This window comes from Globicephala melas, chromosome 11 (assembly GCF_963455315.2).
Source record: "Globicephala melas chromosome 11, mGloMel1.2, whole genome shotgun sequence".
Lineage (NCBI taxonomy): Eukaryota > Metazoa > Chordata > Mammalia > Artiodactyla > Delphinidae > Globicephala > Globicephala melas.
This window is the reverse complement of record NC_083324.2, coordinates 14,635,590-14,660,441: the sequence shown is the minus strand read 5'-3', so window position 1 is coordinate 14,660,441 and position 24,852 is coordinate 14,635,590. Positions and strand designations below refer to the sequence as shown.

The 24,852-nt window shown below is 38.6% G+C and overlaps 1 protein-coding gene and 1 long non-coding RNA gene across 2 annotated transcripts in view; both read left to right on the top strand.

Moving 5' to 3' along the window:
* CNTN6 (contactin 6) overlaps positions 1-24,852 on the top strand; it is a 237,857-nt gene that overhangs the window by 62,352 nt on the left and 150,653 nt on the right. Inside the window, 2 exon segments of the mRNA XM_060308373.1 lie at positions 17,098-17,137; positions 17,574-17,751. Of these exon segments, the coding sequence (XP_060164356.1) occupies positions 17,098-17,137; positions 17,574-17,751 (218 nt within the window).
* LOC132598147 (uncharacterized) lies at positions 575-2,220 on the top strand. The gene is made up of 2 exons (XR_009565897.1): positions 575-876; positions 1,817-2,220. It is a non-coding gene; the product is annotated as an uncharacterized lncRNA (long non-coding RNA).

Below are 24,852 nucleotides of genomic sequence, written 5' to 3'. Positions count from 1 at the left end.
CCTCTGAAAAGCAAGGTGTCTTGTTTCTGATTAATCTGTGGCTGGTCACTGAGGATACTGAAGCAGGTCCTGGTTAATTAGACCATTTTATCTCTAACCTCATCTATTTTCTGAATGTAATAGTGATAGAGGTGCCAGCAGTTCCAAGCACAGCCCTGAAACCTTGCTAATCAGCATCTGTGATTTGCTAGTGGTACCACTGTTTGAATTGTTAAAGCCAAATTGTTATGAGAGGTTATGCATAAGTGGACATTTTTATCTCCAAGTCAATTATGCATTTAATGAAACTTAAGGAGATTATAAAGTTAAATAAGTAAATAAATAGAAAGCAGCACCTACAGCACTTAGTGATGCAAGTCAGGTGCACCCTCCCCACCCCCACTCCCAGGACACACGCACAACATGATAAAACAGAGAAATGTGTACTTACATGGAAAGGAAGCACACACAGTGACAAAGAGTGTAGGCTCCTTATATTATCAGCTGTGTCAACATGGGCAAGTCACAGTCCTCTGAATGTCATCCTTCTTATCTGTCAAATGGACATAATATTAATAACTACAGGGTTGTTATAGGGTTGTATAAGGATTAAAATGCATTAAATATTATTTTATAAAATATTTCATACAGTGTCTGCTCTGTAATATGTGCTGATTATATGTTAGCTTTTATTATTCTAGGAAATGATTCCATCCTCCCAGAATAGGCCAGAATACAAAGAGAAACTGAAAGGCAGAGAAAGAAATGAGTTTTATATGAAGTATTTGAAGCTCGTCTTCCCCAACATTTCCAAAAAACTGTCCATAAAAAACAAAGAAACAAAGAAACAAACTTATATCATAAGCTGCTATTTAAAAAGAAAAAATCTGACTTCAAGTAAGTTTGGGAAACATTGAATATAGATTGCCTCTTTTTTTCAATAAATTTATCTATTAATTTATTTTTGGCTGCATTGGGTCTCTGTTGCTGTGTGCGGGCTTTCTCTAGTTGCAGTGAGCAGGGGCTACTCTTTGTTATGGTGTGCTGGCTTCTCATTACGGTGGCTTCTCTTGCTGCAGAGAACGGCTCTAGGCCCGTGGGCTTCAGTAGTTCTGGCATGCGGGCTCAGTAGTTGTGGCTCACGGGCTCTAGAGTGCAGGCTCAGTAGTTGTGGTGCACAGGCTTAGCTGCTCCACGGCATGTGGGATCTTCCCAGACCAGGGCTCGAACCCATGTCCCCTGCATTAGCAGGAGGATTCTTTTTTTAAAAAAATAAATTTATGTATTTATTTATATTTTTAATTTTTGGCTGTGTTAGGTCTTCATTGCTGCGCGCAGGCTTTTCTAGTTGCGGCGAGTGGGGGCTACTCTTTGTTGTGGTGCGTGGGCTTCTCACTGCGGTGGCTTCTCTTGTTGAGGAGCGTGGGCTCTACATGCACGGGCTTCAGCAGTTGTGGCTCGTGAGCTGTAGAGTGCAAGCTCAGTAGTTGTGGCACACAGCCTTAGTTGCTCTGCGGCACGTGGAATCTTCCCGGGCCAGGGCTCGAACCCATGTCCCCTGCATTGGCAGGCGGATTCTTAACCACTACGCCACCAGGGAAGTCCTAGATTGCCTCTTGCACCTTAAAGAATAACAATTCTTATTTTAGTGTTGAAAGTGTCTGAGAAATCTGGAACAGCTCTAATAAAAGAAATAATTCAAAAAAATGCTGAGCTAAGTGTTGTGGGTTCAACAGTGTCCTCCACAACATTTATGTCCACCTACAAACTAAGAATGAGATTATATTTGGCAATAGGGTCTTCAAAAATGTAATTAATTAAGATAAAATCTTAACAGATTTTGATTGGGTCCTAAATCCAATGACTGGAGTCCTTTTAGAAGAAAACACACAGAGAAACAGAAGGTGGTGATGTGAAGATGGATGCAGAGATTGAAGTGATGTGTCTATGAGCCAAGTAAAACCAAGGATGGCCAACAACCACTAGACCCTAGGATGGAGGCATTGGAAGATTTCTAGAAGCCTCAGACCCTCCAGAAAGAATCAACCCTGACGACAGTTTCGTTTTAGACTTTAAGCCTTTTGGAACTGTGAGAGAACACATTTGTTGGTGTGAGCCTCTCAGTTATTGGTAATTTGTTATGGCGGCCCTTGGAAACATGTACATGGTATTACAAAATGGCCATTTGAAATGTGGAAAATGCAAATAATATAGCTCAATAAAAGCTTTTTCTCTCTGCTTCCCATTTGTTTTTGTTCCAATTTTTGGTGATGGGGGGTGACAAATTGTACAGAGTGGGTGGAGAAAACACTGCAAAACATTGTGATTGAGTTAAATTATGACTCAAAAGTGAGCTCTCCATTATTTTTTCTGTTATCACTTGTGCTCTTGTCAACAAAAGTCCTTGGCATTGTGAATTACTGGTGTTTGTGAAAAGTTTACAAAACAGTCAGCTTCTTCTATGCTACCTCTAGAAGAAACAAATAAAAGAAAGGATAAAATAGGTAATAGCCAATATACCATAGCAATGTTTGCTAAATGTCAGTTAGTCTCTCTGCTAGAATTCTGTTTTTATTTCTTTGTCTAGAAAATAAAGCACATATTTTGTTTGTTTGTTTGTTTGTTTGCAGTACGCGGGCCTCTCCCGTTGCGGAGCACAGGCTCTGGACGCGCAGGCCCAGCAGCCATGGCTCACGGGCCTAGCCGCTCCGCAGCATGTGGGATCTTCCTGGACTGGGGCATGAACCCGTGTCCCCTGCATCGGCAGGCAGACTCTCAACCACTGTGCCACCAGGGAAGCCCTAAAGCCCATATTTTTAATCCAGTCCTTTCTGGAGCAGCATCCAGTGATTACTATGTGAACTGAGTCTAACAGTATATGTGACACTTGCTCGGTCACTGGACAGCAAAGATACCTTCAAAGAAGCAAAAGAGACAGCCAAGATCATGGCATCAGAAGAAGCCAGAGACATTTGGACCCTTTGTGGACAGATAGGCAAATAAAGAAAACAGTAGATTTGCCCTAAGTCTAGTTCCTTCTTGTAAATGAAAAATGTTGCCTACCATATCAGTAAACAAAGATGTTGCAGCAGCCATCAAGCCACTACAGCCACCCTGACGGTGAGCCCTGAAGGAACTCAGGATGGAGACAAATGGGTTGCCCACCAAGCCCTCAGCCACTGCAGCCACCCACAGCAGTGCACCCTGAGGGGACTCTGGATACTGGCCCTAGGTAGCTAAGGTGCATATCAAAGGAATGGTTGCAATGCATCCAAACTTTTGCATGTTCCCATACAGAGAAAAGTGCTTAATTCATTAACGGTAATCTTTTGATGTTCTGACTACCTGGTCTTTGTTGCAAACACCCCTATGTATCCTGGCTCTTCCCTTACTTCTTTGGAGCAGTCCCTCAGAGCGATCTGAGAATCTGTCTCCTGTACTTGAAGTCCTCAGAAAATCTAATGAATAAAACATAACTCTCAACTTTTAGGTTGTGCATTTTTTTTCAGTAGACCTTCTTATCTGGAGAGCACTTCATATCTGGGCTCTCTGTTAAGCTCCTTAAATACAAGCATGGCAGCTACTGCTTCCTGGCAAATTTGCATGAGAATTTGGACATGTTTTTCCAACTGAAAAATGTAATCACAAACTTAAATCATGTTTATGGCTCCCCAAAGACCTCAGGATTAATTTCTTATTCTTTAAGGTGGCTAAAATTTCCTTCTTGATGTTACTTTGGATATCTATCTGTCTAGCCTCATCTCTTGTCAACTCTTTCCTTAGCAAGGATTATGTGAGTTCTCCAAATTCTCCTTAATTTCTCTCAACTCAGGGTATTTGCATTTACTTACTCTTTCTTCTTTCTAAATAATCTCTCTATTCCTAATTCCTGTATCTTCATGAGTTGTTAAGATCATGGCTTCTGATGTGAGACATACTAGTGTCAAAATTCTACCCTGTGTAAAATGGGGGAGAGTTAGGGGGAAAAAATCAATAGGAAAGAGAAGAAGAAAAAGCCTGACACATATTTATCTTTGTAAAATGTTTACAAAAGTCAATGTAGTATCACAGGATAAACTGTTTATGTTCAAACACTGAAGTGAAAAAAAAAAAAAAGGCAAAATTCAGAACTAGCTGAACCTTGAAAGAATAAACAGAAAATGTCAAGTGCTTCTCTCACATAGGGAATCAGCATGTTTCCCTACTCATAAAAGAAAAGAAAAAATCTTTTGTTGATTATGAGTCCGAAAAAATTGAACTCGTTCTTCTCATTTCTGTAAACTATCCCTGTCATTTAATCTTTATATTGGGAAGAAGACAATACAGCATAATGAATCAGGGGATGCTATTTCATTTTCTTATTTCACATTCAAGTCCGGTCTAGTGTAATTATGGTGTTTATGAAGTTTAAACCGATGTAGCAAGAGAGAAATAAACAGAATAAGTGTTCATCCACTCTAAGGAGCATTTCTTGATAAGAAAGATCACATTGACAAGTACAGGAAATGCATGAGAGGTTTTTATCAACCAATAATTTTACATTTATAAGAAATTTTCATTTTGATAAATTGGAAACAATATAAATCTATTTCTAAATAATTTTTTAACTAAAATGAGGAAATCTTAACAAAAATGTTTCAAAGTTACAGGGAGATAGAGGCAAAATGAAATAACAAATCCCTCACCCCAGCCTGTGAGAAAAGAGCTGAAAAAGAACCAGAAAATTATAAATGAGCAGATCTGCCCTTGGCTGTAGGCAAGATCTCTAAGACGGTAATAAGGAGTGAGGTTACCAAACATCCAGAGAGAGATGAGCTGATAAAACTTAATCAGGCTTGCTGCACAAAGGGCAAACCTATTCTGACAAATTTGGTGGCATTTTTGCTTGGCACAGAGGGCAGGAAAAGTACATGACTAGAATGAGTGATAGAATTGTACATGAGAAAGTGGAAAGGCATAGATGAAATATATGGGAGTGAGGTACTGTTTTAACTTTCCAAAGGAAGCCAATTGGCTGACATTTAACCTCCAAAACACTGATTTCGTTAAGATATTCATGCTGGCAATAAGTACAAGCAGGACTGACAGATCAGCATGCTTTGCTGTGACACTGTGTAACCAAAATTAAGTGTGTCATCATCAAATAATATACATTGGGGTACTATGTCTGGCATTCACAGATTTTTAGAGTGCTTTTCTCAGTTATTTATTTTTCTTTATTCCAAATTTTCTTTCTTCAGTTTGTTATTGGTATATATATGGAATCAATGCCATTTCAGGCAGACACAATCTTATCTCAGAGAGCAACCAAAGAGGACCCTGTAATATCTCAATGATAATAATAGGTTTCCAATGGTTTTCTAACATCTTCACTCTGGGACATTTTAGCAAAGTGCTTTTTGGTGCTTTGTGTTCCTGACATCATGCTGTTATTTTTCAAAGGTTAATGCTGAAATGCTCTAAATTGGGCAAGTTACAGGGTCAAAGACCCAGAAGTTCAAAAGACAGAATCTAAGTTTGCCTCTCAGTCAGCCCCTCAGCCTACAAATAAGCTTGTCCCTTTTTTCCTAAAAATATAAATAATCAGAACTGAAACTCACATATACCAACAGCTCTAGGCCCTGCTGTTATTTCTGTTCACCTCTCTCTTTCTCTCTGCCATCTGATTTCTTTGTAGAGTACTTTATATACAACGCCATAGTTTTCTCTGTCTTGAATTTAGTTAAAATTTGGCCTTTATGTCTCAATCCATCTTGACTTTGAAAATGAAATTTCTCCTAAAGAAGAAACAAGAGACTTTCTGATGACCAACACTAGTGCTTTGCTGGTGTTTCTGTTTTTCATTATTACTAACACGTGACAATGTTAACTATGTCCTTTATTAAAAGCTCTCCTTTCTTGGTCTCCCATGTGATGGGTGTGATGGGCAGAATAATGGCTCCAAAGATGTCCATTCCCTAATCCCTGGATGGTGTGAATATGTTAGATTACATGGTGAAGGGGAATTAAAGTAGCAGATAAAATTAAGGTTGCTAATCAGCTGATCTTAATAGGGAGATTATCTTGGATGATCTGGATGAGCCCAGTGTAATCATAAGGGTCCTGAAAACTAGAAGAGAGACAAGTGAATCAGGAAAAATGTGACTATAGAAGAATAGCCAGAGTAATCTGATATGAGAAGGATTCAATGTGCTTGCTGTTGCTGTCTTTGAAGTTGGAGAAAGGGTGTCCACAAACCAAGGAATGCAGGCAGCTTCTAGAAGTTGGAAAAGGCAAAGAAAAGGACTCTACTCTGGAGTCTTGAGAAGGGGATACAGTTCTACCAATCTTGATTTTAGCTCAGTGAGACCCATTTTGGAATACCGACCTAGAGAATTATAAGATCATAAATATGTGTAGGTTTCTGCCACTAAATTTCAGGTAATTTGTTATGGTAGCCATAAAAAACTCATACAATGATACTGGTAAAATAGTCTCAACTTCTCACATAGATCTTCCTCAGAATTTTTTGGCTGTTTTCTCTCTTTTGTCAATTCTATAGATGTTGATGATCATTGGTCTTCCATCTTCAGTTTTCCTTTTTATTTAAATTCCATGTTGTTACTACCTTTTACAAAGCAATGCCCTCCAACTCTGTCTCTGTCCTCAGCCCCCTCCAACTTTGAGTCCCTCTGGCATGAGTCCCTCTGGCATGTTCAAATTTAACATGTCTTAATGATATTCTTTAAATGACAAAAATCATGAATCTCAAACAAATATAAATAAGCCCATGGGAAAATTTTTGCTTCAACAAATCAATTAATGTGGAAACCAGTAAAATGTTGCAACTTGTTCAAAATAGAATGCAAAGAACCATACAGGTGATAAGAAATGGTAATATTAATTCATAAATAGATGCAATATGGGTTTATCATGGCTAAATCATATGGCATGTGAATTATATTTCAAGAAAGCTGTTACAAAACAAAACAAAAGGCTGGTTTCTCCATAAGGGAAAAAGGGAAAAAAAACAATGGCATTGCACTGGACACAATTCATTTGCATTTTAATGGTTAGAATCATTTGCCTTCTTAATAGTTTTCCACCTCCTTTCACTGCTGTAAAATAGATAAAAGACACTGAAAGGCAAAATTAACCCCCAAAAAGTGCACTGAACAGGACACTCAGTAATCTTTTCATGTCCCTTTTGAAATCTTTCACAAATATTCCTGGTTTGTCCTGTCACAACACATATCTCTTGTCTATTCACTTTTTCATTCTCCTGATGATCATTTTACACATTATCATCTCTTCTCAAACTTCCCATACTTCCTCTCCCATCATCTGTGTCAGCTAATGATATTCCTTTCTCCTTCCTAAGAAAGTAAGGAAAAAAAAATCTGAATATTATTTTAACAGGTTTTCAATCCCACTTGTATCAGTACGTTTTCTATCTGTCTCTACTCTGCCTTCCTTCCTGTTACTGTGAAAGAACCTTTCTAAGGCCAGTTACTACACAATGAACTAGATCCCTCCTCTGTCACCCCAAGGGCATCACTCAATTGTCAAGGAGGAACAGCTTAAGGTGTAAGATTCTAAAACGTGAACCTAAATACTTGCAGAATTTCTTGAATACTTTTATTCTCTAAACCCAGTTTGCCTTGTAAAATGATTCTCTGCAGTGAATGGATGTTTCATTTATTTAATCATTCAAACTTCCATTCACATCTGCGTGATTACAGAAAACATGGGGTGTGTAGGCTAGTAATTCATAAGGAAATTGTTTGTGTCTGAATGAATGTTTGTTTAAAAAATGAATGAAAAATGAATTAAACATATCTACTTTCTCATCTCCTTCGTCCTCACTGCCCTTAGTCTTTCTTCTTCTCCTTTTCCCTTTAACAGTTAAGGACTTCAACATACATGCATTCTTGCATTCATCCACAATAGCTATCTCAGAGTAATCTTAAATGTTCTCGTTCCTTCATCTTTCACATCAAATCAGTTATACCAGTCTGTTGGTTTTGCCTCTAAACATTTCAAAATGGCTCACTTCATCCTCATTCTTTTCATTCTTACTGACAATGCCCCAGTTATCTCAGTGTTTTCAAATGTTTGATAAATAATCTTCCTGATCTGTGGTTTTTCTTCCCCTATCCTCCCCCAGTTAGTCATAGATCTAAGTTTGTCATATGTCTGCTTAAAATTGAAAACACTCCCATGTTTTCTAACTTTTACACATCAGGTTCAAACCTGTGTCATATCACTGAAAGTCCTTCAAAACTCTTCTAAACCTATAATTCCATCCTTATATTTCATTACTCTCCTTCGTTCCAGACCAGTTACATTTTTTGAATGACAGGTATTTTCATATCGCTATTCTTAAAGTTTACTTACTATTCCCTTTTCTTTCAAAGGCATTCTCACTCTCATTCTTTTACACTTAGTTCAAATATTGCCTCTTTTGTCATTCGTCCATAACCTCTAAGTAGAATTAATTACTTCCTTCTCTGGACTTCCTTAAAATCATATTTGTGCTTTTGGTAGAACACTTATCCTGTAATAATGCAATTAGTTAATTGTTTTTGCCAGCCTCCCTTTCTGGAGTATACATCATAGTGATGTAGAGCATGTAGAGCATGATGGAGAGTGATGTAGAGCATTCTGGAGTCAGACTGCCTACATTCAAAACTGGATTCCAACACTCTCTAGCTGTTTGTTATTGACTAAGTTACTTAAGTTCCTCAAACATCAATTTCTTCACTCTTATGATGGGAATATTGGAATCTATGTGACAGAGTTTATGTAAGGATAAAATAATTCCTATAAAAGTTCAACTTTGTCCCTGGCTCTAACAATATGCCAAAATTGCTCTTATTTGATTATAAGCATCTTGAGTGCAATTCATTTATTTATTTTTGCATTGTTAGTGCATAAAGAAGGTTTAACACATAATCAGAGCTAATTAAATGTGGTTGAATTTACTTATGTTGGCCTTTATCACTGTGTGCTGGCAATATCAAAATAAGCAACGATGGAGAATTTTATTTTGGTTTGGCTTTAGACTGAAGAGATAAACAGATGAGAAATATATGGTAAGGCACACTTACTATGATTTACTTTATTATCTGTGTGCCACTTCCAATATGTCATATACTTTCCAGGCAGGTTTAAGGCTTAACTTCCAAATCAGTAGGTCACCATAGTTGTCTGAGTAGACTGAAATACTGCAGGTCTCCAATGTTATACCATGTGTATATCATTAGTTCATTCTGCTAGAGTAACTTATAAAAAAATAACCAAAATGATTCCATCATGTTCAGAGTAGATTCTCAGTTAAGAACTGTCTTCTCAAATGTCTGTTGCATGAAAGAAATATCAAGCATGGCCACTCTCAGGTAACTATTAACCTCCTCCTCTACAGACTTTTGATGTTTACTTGAATAAGAAGTCATTGATTATCCAGGTGTAAAAAAAATGCCAACGTCAAAATATACCTTGAATCTAATTAATGCTTAAAGTTAACGCTAATTTGACCCTATATTTTTTCCCCAACTTTACTGAGATATAATTGACATTGTGTAAGTCAATTGAGATATAACAGCATTGTGTATGTTTAAGGTGTACAATCTAATGATGCACTATATGTATTTATTGTGAAATGATTACCCCATAAGGTTAGTTACTACATTCATCACCTCATGTAGTAACAATTTTTTGTGTGTTTCTTTTAAGAGCTTACCTCTTAGCAAATTTCAAATATACAATACAATCTTGTTAACTATAGTCACCATGCTGTACATCTTTATATACCCCAAACTTACGCATCTTATACTAGATGTTTGTACCTTTGACAACCTTCACCTATTCCCACCTCCCCCATTCTTCCTCACCCCTACTCCTGGCAACCACCAATCTGTTCTGTTTCTATGAGTTCCAGTTCTCTAGATTCCACTTATAAGTGAGAATGAGTTATTTCACTCAACATAATGTCCTCAAAGTTCATCCATGTTGTTACAAACACCAGTACTTCCTTCTTCTTTATGACTAATAGTCCATATGTGTGTGTGTGTGTGTACACACACACACACACACACATATATACATACACATATATGTATATACCACATTTTCTTTATCTATTCATCCACTGATGGATATTTAGGTTGTTTCCTGTCTTGGCTATTGTAAAAAATGCTGCAATAAACATGGGGACCTACTTTTTTTTGGGGGGGGGACCTACTTTTTTGAAACAATTTCAAATATATCTGTAGAATGTATTGCCATCAAACCATCAGTAGAATAAAATTCTCTTTTCACTAAAATTTAAAGACCAATGAGTCCAAAAAATCAGTCTCTCCATCCCAGCCCTCATTACCAAGCCATATCAGTATATACAACTATTCCTTGGACAGCTAAACCTATGAGCCCCAAGGAGCCGTGAAAATCAACATCTGCAAATCTGAACTAATTTCTTTTATTTTTTTCCCCTATTTTGAAAAACAGTAAATCTCTGAGCAATTTTTAATGTTTTCTTTCCACTTAAGCATCCTCCAAATTCAATTAGTTGACAAATCACCTTTTCAGTTTTCCTTTCCATTCTTACTCTCGCTGCATTACTTTAGAATGTATCTCTCCACTTGGACTATTGCAATAATCTCATAGCTATGTTTTAAACTCTATCTATCTTCTTTATTCTCTGATATAGCTGATGATTTTTCTCTCTCTTGTTTCTCCACTAAAAAATAATCCTAACACGTCTTCCCTGTATAAAACCTACACAAGCTAAGCATCACGATATACTGGGAATTCCAGTGCAGAGCTCTATAGTCAGATTTAAGACTCATGTCTGCCTCTAATTCTTAAATAACGCACTTGACCTCCCTGGAGTTACTTCTCCTCCCCTGTAAATTAGGTGGAATTTCTCTGATACACCTTTTTTTCTTTTCTATTTTACAATTCTGTGACTTGCTTAGAATAACAAGGGAAATTGGTGAGAGAGAGAGAGAATGAGAGAAAGAGAGAGAGAGATTTTCTCTTTATAGAACCTTAATTTCAGGGAAGACACAACTGACCTTAGTCTAGGGTAGGTTTGACAGGCTAAAGAAATTGGTTTGGAAACTAAGGCAGAGGCTTAGTAAGAGAAAATAAATAAAGCAGACAGAATAGAGCTCTTTTAGTCCTGGAAATAAACAGAACTCTGGTGGATATACTGTAGGGTGTACAACCTTGGACTTGGAGTCAAACCTCTGTTTGAGTACCCCTTCTGGAATATCACTAGCAGTGTGACCTTGATCAAATCATTTAAATTCTGTAAACTTTAGTCATGCTATCTCTCTTGATCTGGTATGATGTTTTTTATTTGTTATTTAAAGTCACTTTCCCTTGGGCACAGGGATATTTGTTGAGTGAAGTAGACCCTTAGAGGCCCTGAGGGCCTCTCGCCACTACTTTGTGCAAACATGGCCCAGATGCTGCTGCTGGCCACTGGATTCTGCCCCTCACCAGTTGCCTGACCAACATGTTGTGCCCTGGACCATTCCCCCAACTCACAGCAAATGGACAAACCTCAAGGCATTGCAGTCTCTGTGCCAGGATACCCCAGGTACCTAGAGCAGGAATGGACAAGAGCCTCACCCTTAACAAGCAGCCCAACACTATGTACTATGTACTAATGTACTATGGTGCTGCCAGGTGGGGGCAGGAATGACCACCTCCATGTCCTATTCTGAGACACAACGGCACACTCACAGCAGACCCTGCCGCTGTGTGAGATCTACCTGGGCCCCATCCTGGAGCTGGGGCTGGAGGTGTTGCTAGGCAGAGGGGATGAGGGGAAGGCAGGAGAGGCCTGAGGCATCAGGAGATGAGGAGCAAAAGGAGAAGAACCTGTCCAAGGGGGCAGGCCTGGAGGTGGCTGGAGGAGGCACCTCCCATTAGCCAAGGCTCCAAGCACTCAGGACTTATCAGACTCACTGGACTTCACTTAAGCACAAAATTACAGGTAATAGTATCAAGAATGTTAACATGGTGACTTCAGAGCATTAAACTAGAATTGCTAGGCCCTTCTAAGCGCCTAGCCCTGTGCGGTCGCATTGGTTACACACCCTGGTTTTAGTTTCTTCTTTGGTAAAAACAAGCACAGATATCTTCTTTTCTTTTACTTTTTTTGCTTGTTTTGTTTTGCCCTGTTTTTAATGAATTGGAAAATAATTTTAAAATTGAACTTCTGTAACAGAAGATGTTTTTGGGGGGCAAGGAGCCTGGGTGGGGAAATTTATTGGGAGGGATAGGACTGTAGCACAAAGAGAGATGCCAGCAATTTTCGCTCTGGGTGTGACCTTGGAGAGTTCAAGTCTTAACCTTCTGTGAAACCTGAAATTGCCTAAGCCCAAACAATGAAATTCAAGTAAAACCACGGATAATATGCCTTTCAGTTCTGTCCTCTTTTAGATGCAGGTCTTCTCATGTGCTTAACTTTGACCCTAATAACTTCTGAAAACAAATTGTTGTCTGCCGAGGTTATCTGCACTTTGGTATTTCTGGAGAGGAGAAAAGCAGCAGAACACTGGTCATTCTATACTGTTTATTTGAATCAGTCTTTCCCAACATTCTGTCCACTGCGAAAAAAAGAAACTGTATAGTCAATGGCTCATGGAACCCAGAGGCAGGTCTCACTAGAAACTGGAACCAAGGATTAACAAGCGTAGGGAATAAAGTCCCGCTTTACTATTTAGTCTTTCTCTCCATTATTCTACTGTCTGCCTGTCTGTCTCAATCTTTGTCTCTATATAGACTAGCATTCTCTCTTTTTCATTTTTATAGTTACCCAATTTTATTTTATTTACATCATGTACAGAATTTTTTTTCATGGTTTATATACTGTATTTGTGTGTACCCAACACTGTTCTTTTTTTCTTTTTTAAACATCTTTATTGGAGTATAATTGCTTTACAACGTTGTGTTAGTTGCTGCTGTATAACAAAGTGAATCTCCTATATGTATACATATATCACCATATCCCCTCCCTCTTGCACCTCCCTCCCTCCCTCCCTATCCCACCCCTCTAGGTGGTCACAAAGCACCGAGCTGATCTCCCTGTGCTATGTGGCTGCTTCGGTAGGTTGCTTTGGGTAGTATAGTCATTTTCACAATGTTGATTCTTCCAATCCAAGAACATGGTATATCTCTCCATCTGTTTGTATCATCTTTAATTTCTTTCATCAGTGTCTTATAGTTTTCTACATACAGGTCTTTTGTCTCCTTATGTAGGTTTATTCCTAGGTATTTTATTCTTTTTGTTGCAAGGGTAAATGTGAGTGTTTCCTTAATTTCTCTTTCAGATTTTTTATCATTAGTGTATAGGAATGCAAGAGATTTCTGTGCATTAATTCTGTATCCTGCAACTTTACCAGATTCGTTGATTAGCTCTAGTAGTTTTCTGGTAGCATCTTTAGGATTCTCTAAGTCCTCTGTATCATATCATCTGCAAACAGTGACAGTTTTATTTCTTTTCCGATTTGGATTCCTTTTATTTCTTATTCTTCTCTGATTGCTATGGCTAAAACTTCCAAAACTATGTTGAATAATAGTTGTGAGAGTGGGCAACCTTGTCTTTTTCCTGATCTTAGTGGAAATGGTTTCAGTTTTTCACCACTGAGAACGATGTTGGCTGTGGGTTTGTCATATATGGACTTTATTATGTTGAGGTAAGTTCCCTCTATGCCTCCTTTCAGGAGAGTTTTTATCATAAATGGGTGTTGAATTTTGTTGAAAGCTTTTTCCTGCATCTATTGAGATGATCATACGGTTCTTCTCCTTCAATCTGTTAAAAAGGTTTATCACATTGATTCATTTGTGTATATTGAAGAATCCTTGCATTCCTGGGGTAAACCCCACTTGATCATGGTGTATGATCCTTTTAAGGTGCTGTTAGATTCTGTCTGCTAGAATTTTGTTGAGGATTTTTGCATCTATGTTCATCAGTGATATTGGCCTGTAGTTTTCTTTTTTTGTGGCATCTTTGCCTGGTTTTGGTATCATGGTGATAGTGGCCTCACAGAATGAGTTTGGGAGTGTTCCTCCCTCTGCTATATTTTGGAAGAGTCTGAGAAGGATAGGTGTTAGCTCTTTTCTAAATGTTTGATAGAATTTGCCTGTGAAGCGATCTGGTCCTGTTCTTTTGTTTGTTGGGAGATTTTTAATCACAGTTTCCATTCCAGTGCTTGTGATTAGGTCTGATTATATTTTCTATTTCTTCCTGGTTCAGTCTCAGATGGTTGTGCTTTTCTAAGAATTTGTCCATTTCTTCCTGGTTGTTCATTTGATAGGCATATAGTTGCTTGAAGTAATCTCTCATGATCCTTTGTATTTCTGCAGTGTCAGCTATTACTTCTTTTTCATTTATAATTCTGTTGATTTGAGTCTTCTCCCTTTTTTTCTTGATGAGTCTGGCTAATGGTTTACCAATTTTGTTTATCTTCTCAAAGAACCAGCTTTTACTTTTATTGATCTTTGCTATTGTTTCCTTCATTTCTTTTTCATTTATTTCTGATCTGAACTTTATGATTTCTTTCCTTCTGCTAACTTTTGGGTTATTTTTTGGTTCCTTTTCTACTTGCTTTAGGTGTAAGGTTAGGTTGTTTATTTGAGATTTTTCTTGTTTCTTGAGGTAGGATTGTATTGCTATAAACTTCTCTCTTAGAACTGCTTTTGCTGCATCCCATAGGTTTTGGGTCATCATGTTTTCATTGTCATTTGTTTCTAGGTATTTTTTGATTTCCTCTCTGATTTCTTCAGTGATCTCCTGGTTATTTAGTAGCATACTGTTTAGCCTCCATGTGTTTGTATTTTTTATAGTGTTCTTCCTGTAATTGATATCTAGTCTCATAGTGTTATGGTCAGAAAAGACACTTGATATGATTTCAGTTTTCTTAAATTTACCTAGGCTTGATTTGTGACCCAAGATATGATCTATCCTGGAGGATGTTCCATGAGCACTTGAGAAGAAAGTGTATTCTGGGTTTTTTTGAATGGAATGTCCTATAAATATCAATTAACTCCACCTTTCTCCATTGCTACTCCAGCTTTCTTCTGATTTCCATTTGCATGGAATATCTTTTTCCATCCCCTCATTTTCAGTCTGTATGTGTCCCTAGGTCTGAAATGGGTCTCTTGTAGACAGCATATGTACAGGTCATGTTTTTGTAACCACTCGGCCAGTGTATGTCTTTTGGTTGGAGCACTTAATCCATTTACATTTAAGGTAATTATCAATATGTATGTTCCTATTACCATTTTCTTAATTCTTTGGGTTTGTTATTGTAGGTCTTTTCCTTCTCTTGTATTTCCTGTCTAGAGAAGTTCCTTTAGCATTTGTTGTAAACCTGGTTTCATGGTGCTGAATTCTCTTAGCTTTTGCTTGACTGTAAAGGCTTTAATTTCCCCATCGAATCTGAATGAAATCCTTGCTGGGTAGAGTAATCTTCGTCATAGGCTTTTTCCCTTTTATCACTTTAAATATGTCCTGCCACTCCCTTCTGGCTTGCAGAGTTTCTGCTGAAACATCAGCTGTTAACCTTATGGGGATTCCGTTGTATGTTACTTGTTGCTTTTCCCTTGTTGCTTTCAATATTTTTTCTTTGTATTTAATTTTTGATAGTTTGATAATATGTGTCTTGATGTGTTTATCCTTGAATTTATTCTGTATGGGACTCTCTGCACTTCCTGGACTTCAATGACTTATTTCCTTTCCCATATTAGGGAAGTTTTCAACTATAATCTCTTCAAATATTTTCTCAGTCCCTTTCTTTTTCTGTTCTTCTTCTGGAACCCTTATAATTCAAATGTTGGTGCATTTAATGTTGTCACAGAGGTCTCTGAGACGGTCCTCAGTTCTTTTCATTCTTTTTTTATTTATTCTGCTCTGCGGCAGTTTTTTCCACTATTTTATCTTCCAGGTCACTTATCCATTCTTCTGCCTCAGTTATTCTGCTATTGATTCCTTCTAGAAAAATTTTCATTTCATTTATTGTGTTGTTCATCATTGTTTGTTTGCTGTTTAGTTCTTCTCGGTCCTTCTTAAACGTTTCTTGTATTTTCTCTATTCTATTTCCAATATTTTGGATCATCTTTACTATCATTATTCTGAATTCTCTTCAGATAGACTGCCTATTTCCTCTTCATTTGTTTGGTCTGGTGGGCTTTTACCTTGCTCCTTCATCTGCTGCATATTACTTTGTCTTCTCATTTTGCTTAACTACTGTGTTTGGGGGTGTCTCCTTTTCACAGTCTGTAGGTTCGTAGTTCCCGTTGTTTTTGATGTCTGCCCCCAGTGGCTAAGATTGGTTCAGTGGGCTGTGTAGGCTTCCTGGTGGAGGGGACTGGTGCCTGTGTTCTGGTGGATGAGGCTGGATCTTGGTTTTCTGGTGGGCAAGACTGCGTCCAGTGGTGTTTTGGGGTGCTTGTGAATGTAGTGTGATTTTAGGCAGCTTCTGCTGACGGGTGGGGTTGTATTCCTTTCTTGTTAGTTGTTTGGTGTGGGGTGCCGTGCAGTGGAGCTTGCTGGTTGTTGAGTGGAGCTGGGTCATAGCATTGAGATGGAGATCTCGGAGAGAGCTCTTGCCAATTGATATTAAGTGGGGCCAGGAGTTCTCTGGTAGTCCAATGTCCTGAACTTGGCTGTCCCTCCTAAGAGGCTCAGGCCTGACACCAGGCCAGAGCACCAATGCCCTGTCAGCCATACAGCTCAGAATAAAAGGAAGAAAAAAAAGAAAGAAAAAAATAAATAAATAAAAGTTACTAAAATTAAAAAAAAATTAAATATCATTAAAATAAAAATAAATAAATAAATAATAATAAAAATAAGAGAGCAGCAAAACCAACAAAGAAATCCACCAATGATTACAAGCACTAAAAATTAAGCTAAGATAGCTATATAAATCAGAAAGTCGTCAGTCGCGTACAGGAAACCCCAAGTGTACAGTTTCTTCCAAAGTCCACCACCTCAATTTTGGGATGATTTGTTGTCTATTCAGGTATTCCACAGATGCAGGGTACATAAAGTTGATTGTGGAAATTTAATCCGCTGCTTCTGAGGCTGCATGGAGCAACTTCCCTTTTTCTTCTTTGTTCGCACAGCTCCTGGGGTTCAGCTTTGGATTTGGCCCCGCCTCTGCAGGTAGGTCGCTCTCTGGCATCTGATCTTCGCCCACACAGGAGGGGGTTAAAGGAGCGGCTGATTAGGGGGCTCTGGCTCACTCAGGCCGGGGGAGAGGGAGGGGCATGGAATGAGGGACGAGCCTGCAACGGCAGAGGCCAGCATGATGTTGCAACAGCCTGAGCCGTGCCCTGTGTCCTCCCAGGGAAGTTGTCCCTGGATCACGGGACCCTGGCAGTGGTGGGGGGCACAGGCTCCCAGAAGGGGAGGTGTGGATAATGACCTGTGCTTGCACTCAGGCTTCTTGGTGGCTGCAGCAGCAGCCTTAGCATCTCATGCCTGTCTCTTGTGTCTGTGCTGAATGCCATGGCTCGAGCCCGTCTCTGAAGCTCAATTAGGTGGTGCTCTGAATCCCCTCTCCTCGCGCAACCTGAAACAATCATCTCTTGCCTCTTAGGCAGCTCCAGACTTTTTCCCGGACTCCCTCCCAGCTAGCTGTGGTGCACTAGCCCCCTTCAGTCTGTATTCACGCAGCCAACCCCAGTCCTCTTCCTGGGATCTGACCTCCGAAGCCAGAGCCTCAGCTCCCAGCACCCACCCACACCGGCGGGTGAGCAGACAAGCCTCTCAGGCTGGTGAGTGCTGGTCGGCACCGATCCTCTGTGTGGGAATCTCTCCGCTTTGCCCTCTGCACCCCTGTTACTGCACTCTCCTCCATGGCTTCCCCCCACCACCCATCCCCCTTCTCTGCAAGCAAAGGGGCTTCCTAGTGTGTGGAAACTTTTCCTCCTTCACAGCTCCCTCCCCTAGGTGCAGGTCCCGTCCCTATTCTTTTGTCTCTCTTTTTTATTTTGCCCTACCCAGTTACACGGAGAGTTTCTTGCCTTTTGGGAAGTCTGAGGTCTTCTGCCAGCATTCAGGAGGTGTTCTGTAGGAGTTGTTTCACATGTAGATGTATTTTTTAAGCAGCTGTGGGGAGGAAAGTGATCTCCACATCTTATTTCTCTGGCATCTTGAGGGTCCATCTAGACTAGCATTCTCTTAACTCTTAACAAGTTTTATGGAAGACGGAGGCTCTAATAATCCTGAAGAACCTCCTCTCTATTCAAGTAACAATCAGAAACTAAGAACCTCTTCATTTTATTTCCTAATTCCCAGGAGAGAGAAGTACAGCAGCCGAGCAGGACATATTCACCTTTTGTCCAGTCATTCATGGCCATAAGAATGGGGTGAATTAAAAAAATACGAATTTAAGGGCCTATTCCTATCAGTTAAGAGATGATTCTCCATAAAGCTGTTCATGAACTGTTCAGAAATGACAAAATGTGACTGCCGTCGATATAATCAAAAGTTTTTGGCATTCAGGGGGATGACAATGAACTTTAGATTCTGGTAGTTTGATCCAGTATTGGAGTCAGATGACAGGACTAATTTTTTTTTAACTCCATGGAAGATAAAGAGAAAGAAAAATGGGGCAGAACCCTACATGAATTTTCAATAACATTGTATAATTTGCTTTTAATTGTCATTTAAAATTATTTACTTTTCAATGTTCCTCTATTGCAAAGTTCTTCCTTTATTGCCAAGTAAAACATTTCTTATTGTGTAGCATTATATTGTAGGTGATTTTATAGCAGTAGGTGTTGTCAATACAACTATTTAATCACTATTGATCAAAATACCGACACTTTTCCTAAGGTCTAGTGCATTTTTAAAGAAAAGGTACTTAAAAAGCATTTTTGGTTTCTTGCTTTTGATATTATATTGTCACATGGTTTCAGCTCTTCTTGTACAGAAAGCTCATGTTGTCCTTGCTTTCTGACACTGTAGGCAAAGCAACAAAATCTGCTATTATTTAATCATTTCATTGCAATATGAAAAAATCTAAAGATTTACCACAAGAGACTAAACAATTAGTTGACAAAAGCTAGACATTTTACTGGTATGAATTCAAGCTCTTAAAAATTTGATAACAACAAATATAAATGACTAAATAAGATATGGACTGATGATAATTCACCAAAACTAAGCTTTACTGTCTTTCAAAATGAACCAAAGTTTGTTAGAAAATGCCTGATTCCACTCGTCTCAAGTTTTTCATCTGTCAAATGGGAATGGAAATGTATGTCTCAAAAAACGTGTCACAGGAATTTAACTTGTTACTTGGTGCACGTAAAACTCCTTGGAAAACTACAAATTACTCTCCCAAATATAAAATATTATTAAGTCAAGTTATACCCTTAATTTAGATTATATGAAGATTGAACAGAGCTTTTCTCTGAGTGAAGGTAAAGGAAGATAAATCAACATTTGTTGTCTGCCTATTTTGTGCATAGCACGGTGCTTAATATTTCAGCCAGGTTTTCTTTTTAGGGGGAGAGGAAGGTGGTTGAAAATGTTTAAATTATAAAGATCTATGAAAAAACAAACAAAAAAACCCTGCTCATATTCCTCTTGAATTTTTGCTATGAAAGAAGATGATATTAACACTCACACATTTCAAACTATACTCTTTTACCCATCCCTCATTTTTCTGTTTATACTGTTATATTATCCAAGTTTATGGCATTCATATTCTGTTCTATAACTAAAACCAACATGGTTCTTAAGTGGTAGTTTTATATTTAAATGTATTCATTGTGCATCCTATTCCTCCTTCATTCTTTTTTTTTTTTTTTTTTTTTTTTGGCGGTACGTGGGCCTCTCACTGTTGTGGCCTCTCCCGTTGCGGAGCACAGGCTCCAGACACGAGGCTCAGTGGCCATGGCTCACGGGCCCAGCCGCTCCGCGGCATGTGGGATCTTCCCGGACAGGGGCACGAACCCACGTCCCCTGCATCGGCAGGCAGACTCTCAACCACTGCGCCACCAGGGAAGCCCCCTCCTTCATTCTTGAGATCTGTATATTGGTCCATTTTTACCTGGATAGACTTCATTGTTAAGTCGTTTCTTTAAGAGTATTCATTTATGTTATATTCCCTGAGGGTTTTTTGTTTGTTTTTTGATGTTAAAGAATGTTGAATGTCATTAGATTCGAAAGCTGTATCAGTGGATACTAACAGTCATGTCACCCTTTATTCAGAATACTGTAGACTTTCCCTCACTGTCTTCTGGTATAGAATGCTAATGCTACTGTTATAAAATCTGAAATTAATCTGATTTTATCTTTCACTCTTTTAAGTAATTTTGTGTTTCAACCTGGTCTTCTTGCAAAGTCTTTAAGTTTGAACATCAGTCACTTAACTAACACGTGCTTTGGTGTTAAGTCCTCTCTCTAAAATGACTCTGGAATGTGGTGTATTCGTTCAATTGACAGGAAGTTTTCTTGCTAATATCTTTCAATACATTTGTTTGTCTATCTCAGTGACATCAAGGATCTTTATGTTGGATCATCTTTTATCTATCTTTCTTATCCATTACCTTCTCTTCCCTCTTATCTGTGATTTTTTTATTGTATTCATCACAATTATCTCTAATCTTCTCTTTATGTCAGTAATCTGACTTTTAGTAGGTATCTGTTTTGTTTCTTGCCTATTTTAGTTGATTTATTAATTCTTTAATGATGCTCTTTTGGTTGCAATTTTTATGTTTAAGTTACATCCTAATTTATCTGATTCTATAGTTTGTCTTTTTCATCTTGCCATTGAGTTACATTTTTTGAATTCAGGTTCTTACTCTACTGTGTGAAAAATTTTGAGAAATTTCCTAGGATTCCTTGAGTTATATTTTCTTCTAGATTGGATATTTTGTCTATCTTTGGCATGCTATGTTTTTCACTTTTATTGTTGCAATACATGTCCATACTTACTATTCCACTTCTTTTCATTTGCTCATACTTGAGGCACTGTGTGCAGACAACTCAGTCATTCCTTTATAGAAAGGGATATTTTTAAACGTTCTTCTCATCATATCAAGGAACTGTTTGTTTTCTTCCTTTTAGCTCCATTTTGGAGGCTGAATACCCACATATCATGAGTACCCCCATTTCGTAGCCTGAGGGAATACTGGGATTGTGGGAAGCTCAGCCTTTAGCAGAATATCTGGGTGCTTCTATTTTAAGGTTTTTTTTTAGTGGTTTGTAGCAAGATTATTGGTGGAAGAGTCATAGGTATACTTTATTGGGGAAATGCATCATTTTTTGGTTGGGCTTTAGCGATTTTACCAAGTGAATATATAGGTGTGAAACTATTAGTTTGTGAAACAGAGTCAGCTTTACTATTCATGCTTCTCTGCTTCACTCTTTTTTCGCCAGGAGCCCTGTCTACTCCTCTCTTCAGCCAGAAGAGAAAACAGATTAAAACACACTACGCATGTATATACAAATCTGCTTAACTCCGGAATTGGAGGTTGTTATGAGAATTCTCAGAATTTTGTCATTTCACCAGTAAATCTCACAGAGGTTAGGGATGAGATTAAGACGTCAAGAACTTTTTTGCCCCTCTGAGCCTGGACAAACTCTTCTTATGCACAAATGTGTTTTTTTCTGTTGTTTCTTTGCTTATTTTGATTATTTTTAAGCCAATGGCATTGGAATTTGTCCCTTTTCTTATTCAGACACTGTTAATTTGTTTGTTGCTTATTTATATTTATAATTCCTTGTGCATTTCATTAGGTACTAGAGTAAGGAAAGTCTGTATTACATGTTTAACTCACTCTTTCTCAATCAGCCTTTACAAAAAACAAAAATGTAAGATGTATTGCTACTTTATAGTTAAGAGTTATAACTTGTCCAGCATTATACAGCTAATAACTGTCTGAACTTCTAGGTAAATAATGGAGTATACTAAAATTACAATTTAAGATAAAGTTACTAAATTAATATTTTACCTGGGTGCAAATATTCTGTAAGAAAGAAAAAGATCTGAGTGGATGGTGAAAACAGTGAGAGAATCAAGATGCCTAAGTTTAACTTCCTCCTATTTCTCAACGCAGATGGTGAATTTGGAAAAGATGATTCAACTTCCTGGGTTTTAGTTTCCCTTTCCCTGTGTGTAATAATAATAAGGATGATGATGATGATGACAATAATGATGGTAATTTTCACAATTTGATGATTATACATTTACATGTACCAGGCACAATGTGATATACTTTATAAGTAATATGCCATTAAATCTCAAAATAACCATCTGATGTACAGAGTCTATTTTGTCAATGAAGACTGCAAATTTCACAAATCCACTGAAGCCCATTTGATTCAAGGGCACATGCTATTGACCACTAGCTCTATTGTCTTTCCAAACCAAGAAGTCTGGCCTGAATGGTCTACAAAAGACCTACCAACTTTGAGATTCTCTAGAGCTGTGGTTGGTATCAGAGGAAATGATCATGCTCATACATGACCCTCAGGTACAACTACTAGAGTTCTGGACTGGGTGTCCTAAAATTAAATCCTAACATGATGAGGTTTTTGCTTTATGTATTCATTTGCACATTTTAAAAACACAGAATTTAACCTAAAACATAAGTACCAAACTGTTCCTCCTCCTTTCCTCCAAATCTTTCTTTCTTAACTATTCAGTGCAAATGCCATGAAGTGGGGCTCTGTAAGGTAGGCATATACATGAATGTGGACGATGAGCACCACAGCAGTCCAGCATGAGTTGTTGGAGCCTAAGAGTGGTGAGAAGGTCAGGCATGCAGGACAAGGGGTAAGGCAACGGTGGCCCAGTGGAGTGGCAGAGCCCGAGGAAGGTGAGAAGGGCATGCCCTTACTGAGGTGGCCTGGCACAGGCTATCAGAGTCTGAGAAGCCTGAGGAGGGTTCCACTGCCAGGAGAGGGTGGTGAAGATAGAAACCTGGAAGCTAACCGAGTGAGGACAGAGTCTCCACAGGGAAAGGGCATTCCAGGGTGACGTGTTAGATCCTCAAGGATGTGAGAAAGTTATCTACTTTGGAATATAACCATGCACAGATTGTCAGAGGTCAAGAGGAAAGACAGCATCCTCATAGGAGGGAGACCCTGCACAGGGTCAGAACATGAGTGAGGTGAGGAGGTAGGAGACAGCTTACAAGTGGTGTCAAAGAAGGTATGGGAGTAAAACTTGCAGCAGGTATCAGAATCTGTACAGGGTGAAGAGGAGCTTCACATAGGGGAGAAGGTGGTGACAGTAACTGGAGGTTAGTTACATACAAGGAGATTGAACAAATTCATAAATACACTGAGAATAGTGGAAACCAGGGTTCTCACAGCTGGAACAGGGAGTTAAAAATATAGACAGAGGACTTCCCTGGTGGCTCAGTGGATAAGAATCCGCCTGTCAATGTAGGGGACACGGGTTCGATCCCTGGTCCAGGAAGATCCCACATGTCGTGGAGTAACTAAGTCCCTGAGCCACAACTACTGAGCCTGTGCTCTACAGCCCGCAAGCCACAACTACTGAGCCTGCATGCTGCCTACTGAAGCCAGCGTGCCTACAGCCTGTGCTCCGCAACACGGGACGCCACCACAAGGAGAAGCCCGTGCACTGCAACGAAGAGTAGCCCCCGCTTGCCACAACTAGAGAAAGCCGGAATGCAGCAACGAAGACGCAACACAGCCAAAAATAAATAAAATTAAAAATATAGACAGAAAAAAACCTATAATAAACCCACTATAAATCACCATAGATAGATAGAAGTATGGAATAAGAATATATACACACACACACATATATACATATTTACATAAATATATGTCTGTATATAAAATTATACATATGCATATTTATATATATTCATATGTGTTTATAAATTCATGTAAGTATCTATATGTATTCACACATATAATCTATAAAACCTACACACACACACACACACACACACACACATGCACACACTGAAAATCCTCAGAGCAAGAACACCTCAATAACAATAAGTACACTTAGTTCCAGATCATGGTTTCTACATACCATTCTCTAATAAAAGGAACAAGGTTTGCTTAGGGAAAAAAAAGACTACTTCGATGGCTGGAACAGGAGAAATGCAAGGTGATTCTGCAAAACTTTCTTGTACCAGAAAGTAAAGAATAGTATAAAGAATGATAGGCACATGTCAAAAAGATGAAGAAACCAGCTTGAATGGCTCCTGCTGGCCAAATCAGTGATGATTTGGGCAACAAAGTAAATAGTAATGGATCATAACTTTAATAAAATAAGAAACGATGGATTCACAGTGATAGAGTAGATCATACTGATAGAAATATATAAATAAAAAATTTAAATGTTCAGTAAGGAACAGTATATTTACATTGTCTCAAAGTCCCTAACCACAAAATGTTTACCAATTACAAAGGGGGGGAAAAAAGCAATTTTATAGTGGAGAAGTCTAGCAGGCAGCAGCACGTTAACCAAGTGATCAAAGTTAACTTCAGCAGAAATGGGACAAATAGAAGTCCTGCACTATCTGGTAGGATACAATCTGAAGCATACAGCATTCCTGAATCTAACTGTAATGAAACAGCAGACAAAGTGGTGCACCCAGTGGGTGAGGGGAATGGAGGGACAAGATGGCAAGACAATGTGATCAATATAGTCTGGCTGGTGGGGACCAGTCTTTTTCATGGTGATAATTTTTAAAAATAAGAACCAGTTTTCTCATTGGTTTTATTACTGTTTTTTAAAATCTTTATAGACCCTTTTTATTACCCATACCCTCAGCACACAGCTCCTACCAGGACCCCTACCCTGTCGACACTCAGATAAGCCCAAATTGAGTGAAACTTTACCAGATCAGTGCCTTGTAATTTTCAAAGGTACC